The sequence below is a fragment of the Micropterus salmoides genome, unplaced genomic scaffold (assembly GCF_014851395.1).
Source record: "Micropterus salmoides isolate LMB-PRFRI ecotype aquatic unplaced genomic scaffold, ASM1485139v1 Ms_hic_scaffold_13, whole genome shotgun sequence".
Taxonomy (NCBI): Eukaryota; Metazoa; Chordata; class Actinopteri; order Centrarchiformes; family Centrarchidae; genus Micropterus; species Micropterus salmoides.
In genome coordinates, this window is record NW_024040374.1 from 29,338,212 (window position 1) to 29,345,797 (window position 7,586).

The following is a 7,586-nucleotide window of genomic DNA, read 5'->3' on the forward strand; positions in this document are numbered from 1 at the left end:
AGCGTTGGGCACTGCATCCAATTCTTTCTGAGTTCGGCTATTTTCATGGTGCTCTGCCAGTAGATTTTTCTGATCTTGTTTCGGATACCTTTGCAGTTGGATATTAATGCCTTCAAGTTGTTGAATGACTGCTTCTAAGTCCATATCCATTTTTCTGGGCTCTGTACACGAAGCTCAGTTGTAAATGATCCAGATATTAGATTGAAGAGTTGAAGTATTAAAATGTGTTCACTCACTGACTTTGATCTTTGGAATGCTGAAGATGTCATAAAGTACAGGCAGTGACATCACATTCCCCTCAGACTGGTGTTTATGACATCATCAACATTATGACATCGTCAGAATTCTGACTGATAAAGTACAGGAAGTGACAGAACCTTTCACACAGCATGGTGGTTATGAAATGGTAGAAAGACAGAGGATCGTGGTGATCCTCTGAGCAAATTTGAATCTACACATTTTTATACACAGAACATGTCCTCCTCTTGTCTACGTTTTCTTACATAAGAAGCAAAATTTGGAGGCAATACTATTATCCAACTGCTGGAACACAAACCTCCTCACACATTAACCCTTTTTGATCTGCCCTGTCCAAACCTGGGCAAACCTCCCAGAGAAGTTGATGACACACATCCTAGCAACTTTTCACAACATACCTCAACACAGAATGAATCATCAACATCCATCAATGGTCAATACCTAGGATGTATCTACAGACTGAAATGCTTATGATTTAAAGTACAAGCTGATTTTATGATACAAATAATTAAACATGCAAACTACAACTTCTTTCTCCCTGTACATCAGTTCACAGTTTATTTTTACCTGTATATGTGCTTTTATGTGTTAGTTTCAAGCTGGCAGTGAAAGCACCGATGTCTGGGTTGTTCACGGTCGACTAAATAATACATGTGGTCCTCTTATTTGTCCAAATTTCACTTCTCTTTTTACTTCAAACAAACCAGAAGACTACTACTACTTTACTTCGTACGTATTCAACGTAGTGATGAAACGCGCTCTGTAGAGCAGTTTGTCCTTTTGGGCTACTGTAGAAACATGGCGGCGTCCATGTAAGGGGACCTGCAATGTATCTAGATAGAAATGGCTCATTCTAAGGTAAAAAAACATACTGGTTCATTATGTAAGGTCTTTATACACCACTGAAAACATAGGTATGGATAATATAGTGCATTTCTGTCAGTAGATCCTCAGAATTATTACCTTTATTATTAAAGGTTCAGTCTGTAATATTTAGAACAAGAAATCAGGGATACAAGTTCACATCAGACACTGAAAGCAGTGTGGCAAACCATATGATGCTTCTGTAGATTAATACTCAATTGGCACAAAATTTAGCCGCATAATGAGTCTGATCTGGAAACTCCCGTGTGTTTATGGTCATTATGTGATTACAAGTCTGTTTTCTGTTGCAAACGTTTCTTTCTTCCACATGGAGGCATGACAGAAAAAGTTTGAGAGCCACTAATTTGCACAGACGTCTAATCTATTAGACATCTATTATACCTCACATCTAAAACAGCCGGTCGCTTGATTTTTTCCACAAGGCTAACAGAATAAGGAGAACTCTTACTTTGTGTTGAATTGTTCAACAGGAATCTCTCTGGACTGGTCACACTTCAGGGACAGACAGCTGGATACCGGAGACTCCGCTCTGTCCTCCTCGTCCTTCCCCACAAACACTCATCTCTGCCTAGCTGTGGTGCACAGTTGGGGTAAAGAGGGTTACTACCAACTAAAGTGACTGCTCACATCCCTAAAACTAGTTTTATGCCTAGAAGGAGGAGTAATTCACTAACACTATGATAAAAAAAGAGCTTGTATTGTTTGCATTCACCCACAACAGGGTTTTTTTCCCCAAAAGGGGGCATGGCAGAAAATGTTAGGGAGAAACTAATATCTGCACACTCTAATATCAAGATGTTCTGACAGAGCACGGTCGGGAAACTCTTACTTTATGTCAAATTGTCCAGGTTCATAGCTGAAGACAAGAGGAATCTCTCTGGACTGGTCACACTTCAGGGACAGACAGCTGGATACCGGAGACTCTGCTCTGCCCTCCTCGTCCTTCCCACAAACACTCATCTTTCATCCAGCAGCACAGTCAGTGACACAAGCTGGTATATATGTTGATACTGGTAGGCCTAACAAACAGATATCTTTCTAGTCAGTATTTTCATGAGCTTTTATTTGAAAATAAATATTAAATGAATAGCATACAGATAGCCTAAAGATCGGAGTGTAAGATGTTTATTCCCATTATTATTATCATTGGCTTGTTAGTTTAAATATGGTGTTTTTGTACATTCAACAAAAAATGAATGCCGCTGAAACATGAGATTTGTGACTGTATATGCTAAAACCTTACACCCGCACTAATGGAGCTCAGGATTGAACTGGAGGCCGGCTGCTTTACTGCTGCTTTACAAACTGTTTTGAACTGGACTGTGTGCCAGACCTTTTGGATGTGTAGAGGAACTCAAAATATTAATTGATCCTTTGTCGGGAGACTTAAACATGAAGTTATGCTGCTGTGCCTCCTCGTGCGTAAAAGCGCACAGCGTCTCTCTTAATGGGGAGACCCTTCACCCTATTTCACCCGCCCCGAAATTTGTCCAAAATTCTGCCTGCAAGCAGTGGTGCACGCACAAGGTTTTCATGTGCTTCATGTGTTTCCCCAAGAGTGGCCACTGAGCTTGGAACAATTTTTCAAGTTTAAATGAGGGTAGCGATGGGCAGCTGCGGCCGCATGGCCTTCATTTAAGTTGATCGTGCTATCAATGTTTTTATTCGAATGATTTTATACATACATGTAATTACGGAGGTCCGGACCTCGGTGACCTCATACGACCATGCTTGTAACCACTCTGTGCTGAAGGAAAGTGTGTAAGTGCGTGCCAACAGTCGTGTCATAAGCGCATTTCAGTGCAGCACCCCTAAGCGAAAATATCTTCATGCGCGCCTGCAAGCTCACGACAGACAGTTGAACTTTAACCTTTTCAGCCAATGTGGTAATGACAGTTACTTTATAGGATACTTTTCTAAATGGATTTTAGCTGTCGTTTTTTATGCGCATTTTGAAATAGACTTTCTCATTAGAAAAGGTTGATGGAAACGGCAGCTTTCCCAAACAAAAGTTTTTAAGCTCGCTTGAGGTGTTTTTTGCCTTTGTCGAAAAAGAGTAAATGCGCTAAATAGGAGGTGTAAACATTTTTGCCGAATAAGTTCTGAATTCACGTCTGATCAGCTGTCTCCGTCTTGCGGATATTCCCATTACGCGCGGAGACGTGGTTGGTGTCAGCGTGCCCGCTTGAAACGCATTCCTGAAGATCTCCCTCAATTTTTCTCACATCCATGGTCCTCAGGTCTATGCAGCTGGTTTTGTTTCTGGTATGGAACGCATATGTCTTGTTTATTACAGCCATGTGTAACGTCAACTACTGACGTAACTACGCTTGTCATAGCCTGGTTTATTCGCTCCAAACCGGCTGATATAAACGCACCTAATTTGCAGTTATGTCTTCTATTTTTGCAACATTTCAAAAGTCAGCTTGAAATTCGCATGACATCGGATGGAAACTCAGGTCAAAAGAAGGAACTGAAAATATACTAGAAATTCACATAGTATGCTTATAGTACATTCATACTACTAACATGCTTACTACAAGTATATTAAAGATATATTCTCCTGAGTTTTAACATACTTCTCAAAAGTATACTTTCAATAGATAGAATATATAGAATAAATATACTTAATTAAACTTTTAATAAATATGCTTAAATAAAAGTATATTTTTCATTTTAGTCTATTTATTAAAAAACACGCAACTTTGACAGCAACGTATGGCAGTCCAAGCACTTACTCAACTGTAGTGGAGGTACTCCGTCACCCTGATACAGTATAAATGGTGAAATGAAACTGAAACAGAAAAATGGCACAATCCTTATCCTTGGAGTGGAGGGTCGGTTATCTTTGAGTAGGACTCGTTGCATTTTCTGTGACTATGGGATTTGGAAACTGCTTTATCACACAGCATCTGTGGAAGGGAAAAGGAAATATTTTGTCTATATCAAAGCAATGTTACCTCTAATTAATTAAGAACCATTGTCTGATTTTTTATATTGTTTAAAGTTGCTGAAACACAATATGACATCATGTCTAACTGTTCTTATAATGCAAACCGTTCAGGTTCAGGTGAAATGGTTTTCCACAGGGGACCCTTCCCAGTTAATGCTCAGTTCTTCCATTACAACATGATCAAAAACATTACATAAACACTACTGTACATTCAGCCAAGGAGCTGTAGATGATAAAATGTTATTAAACAGGTACAACAAATAACACAAACATTCAGATTTGCTTAACAACTGTTCTGTCTACATGTCATTTCACATTAACACAGCAGTCAATTTGTGAAGTACAAAAGTAGCCAATAACTTAATGTATAACAATACTTTAAATAAAATTATTTTTTCACAAGAATATTTGTTTATTTAGTCTGACCCCGTTGACATGTAGTGAGAGGAAAAACAGTGATGGTGTGAAGGAGCCAGACATACCTATGAGCACATTGAGCTTGTGAGGGTCCAGCTGGTCCTTTGAGGTTTTCGTGGCCTCTAATGGTGCATTCAGACCTACCGCGAATTTTCGCCTCGCAACGCTTTCCTCGCGTGAGTACATTCACTGCAAGTGTTCACAAACAACGCGAGAAGGCGATTTTAATGCGATAACGTGAATAAACACAACTCGCCTTTACTACAACTGTATGAACCCAAAGTAAACATTTTGCTGTGATTAAATAGCAATAAACGGGTCAAACTGATGCCGAAATAACTACAACATGATGCAGATTTGTTAAACATATGAATTCATGCTTTCTCAGGTCTGTCAGCAAGACAGCAGGACAACAACTTATAAAATGTTTCTTTTCTGAATGGAGTTTGGTTCGATCAGGGCTATGCTATGCTAACTTGGTCACAGTAAAGTACAACGATAGCTGGAATAAAGTTACAGACACATGTTTTCTGAACTCACCAGGTAGTTCAACCTCCTCGCTTTATTTTCTTCCAGCAATGTCCAGTTTTGTCTGGTTTTTATATTTATATGTTGTTGTCCGCTAACAACAACACTGGAACGGACTGTGCACAGAAGCTAGCTGCTGAGAAGCTCCAGTGAAGGTAAATGAATGTCAAAATCCCAAAAATTAAAGTAAAAAGCTAATTTAATAAAAGCAGTTAACTCCGAGCTCCTCCCGCGAGTAATCGGCGTAGTTGTCAGAGCTGAATCCGACCGACTATGGGTGTTTATTTGTCCAAAGGTTGCAGCGCTGTTCCCTGCTCCTCTTCCCCAACTCACCGCCTGAATGCTCGCTTCGCTTTTGGTCTGAAAGCACCTTAAGCCATCTGAGTGAGGCAACAATCCCAGGAAGCTCTAAAAGAAAAGAAATGCAGTTGCAAATGAAATATATATATTCAGTTAGGCCAGTACTTCCACCTAGTTTAGTTCTTCATTTGTGTATCATAAACACTGTAATTCTATTCTTATAGCAAATCTTTATTATTATTCTTTATTTCATTTTCTTGAGCTAAGGCAGGAAATTCCAACTCTGGGTTTAGCATTAAGTTGGTTAAAGTTGGCAAAGGGTAGGTTCAACTTTTAAAAGTTGAATCCAGGATCTATGACCATACAATTGGACATAAAGTTGAGCAGTGTTTTACATATCGTGTGGTCAGGCATTGCAGTACACAAAAACATTATTTCAAGTGCATCTTAAAACAATTCTCACATACCCGTGTACACTTCAACATTGCTGTTATAGTTATTGGTCACTGTAATGATTACCCACCCATGGTTGCAGTGATGAGACATCTCTAAAAAACAGTGTACCTTTAGAAGATATCCACTTTTGAATAGTCTAACGCAGATACTTAGCTGATTAGATTTAGATAATTAATTTAATAATGCATTATTCTCATACTGAATGGTTTAATAAAGCAGCTTCCCAAGATATTAATAGTGGCTCTTGGAGTATACTAGAAATAAATTACTAATATGCTGAAATGCTAATAATGATTTAGAATGAATTTATACAAAAATGACAACTGTGGTGATGTCATTACAGACTATATGGGCAGGAATAATAATGATTACAGTGACCAATAACTTCCTGTAAACATGGATATGTGAGTATTAAGGTAGACTATAAAAATGTGAATCTATTCTTTAGCACACAGACATACTAGCAACATATTAGTTGCATTTCTTACTCTGATAAAGACCTCACTGGTCATTTTAACAGTGCAAAAGCAGAATTGAGGGCTCATACACACATGCACAGGCCTGCCTTGTTAAAATCTCATGCATCAAATTCCAGCAACAGGATTACTGAGACTGTATATTACCGACATTTTAGCAACATTAAAAACTGCCTTTCAGCAAAAAGCAATACATTACTGTAACGTTGATTGCGTTACCTTTGTAACACGTTACTCCCAACACTGTTTAAGGCAGCCTATGGTTGCTGTCTCCATTATGAAGCTATTAAAATGCTAACTAACGTTAGCTAACAAATATATTAATCCACGTGCTAGCATTAGCTAATGCACACCAGAGCTATCCACTAAGGAAAATATTACCAGACCCAGAGTGAGCTCAGCTCTTGTTAACTTACACAATTGTGTTTTCTTGCTAACAATAATAAACTTACCAACGCTGTGTGATTGGGTCGTCGATTTAAAAACCTTGATTCTGATTGGTCCAACTGAATGCACTGCGCTAGTAGGCTGGGCGGGAGGACACACTTCGCCCCTGTGTACACGTGTTTACCGTTTACACACAGAAACAAGTATATTTACAATATGATTTAAAGTATACTTATTTCTATATGTTGTTGTTTGTTAAGTTGACAACTTAACTACTACTAGCTATTTACTTGATTAAAAAAAATTAAAAGAAAGAAAAGAAATTAAAGCTGCAAGCAGCGTTGGGCGGGCCCTCGCACTTGTAGCGCGTCCGCGCGTGAACCGGCCGAGTTGCATATTCTGGAGCTCTGCCGGTGCGGCTGTGAATTTCCTACGCGGTTCCGACGCCGCATGAAGGTGCTATATGTCACTTCCTGTGTCCCCTATGTGGAGCTACATAACACTTGCCGCTATGAATATAAATCGGTATTGACGTGTAGATGTCTGCGGGGTGGGAGAGTTATCAAGCACGTAAAGTTTGTTTCAGATGTGACCATGTACACTGAACAATAATGTACCCAAACAATAAAATAAATTCCTTTTATATTTCCCTGCCTTGTTGTTTATGTGTACATACAGAGGGAGAATGTGAGAACAGCACACATTTCATCGTTACTGTGTGTTAGAGCATGGGAGAACAGTGGATACTTTTAATACAGCCCACACCCCTAATACTGTGTAACTATAACAAGTAGAGAACAGAAAAAAAGATGTTCTTTCTTTACAACTGTCTGCATAGCTTATTCATATTGTGTAATGAATGAAAATAAATAGGCCTACTAGGATCCTCTCTACTTTGACATTTAAGATTAGCTTGTTTGATCCAC

General features: G+C 38.9%; 1 protein-coding gene across 1 annotated transcript in view; it reads right to left on the minus strand.

The window, feature by feature from the left end:
• Positions 1–3,251: 3,251 nt before the first annotated feature.
• Positions 3,252–7,586, minus strand: part of LOC119901374 (excitatory amino acid transporter 5-like) — a 24,861-nt gene continuing 20,526 nt past the window's right edge. The window contains exon 8 of the mRNA XM_038717001.1: positions 3,252–3,405. Coding sequence (XP_038572929.1) covers positions 3,252–3,405 — 154 coding nt within the window. The remainder of the gene's footprint in view (positions 3,406–7,586) is intronic.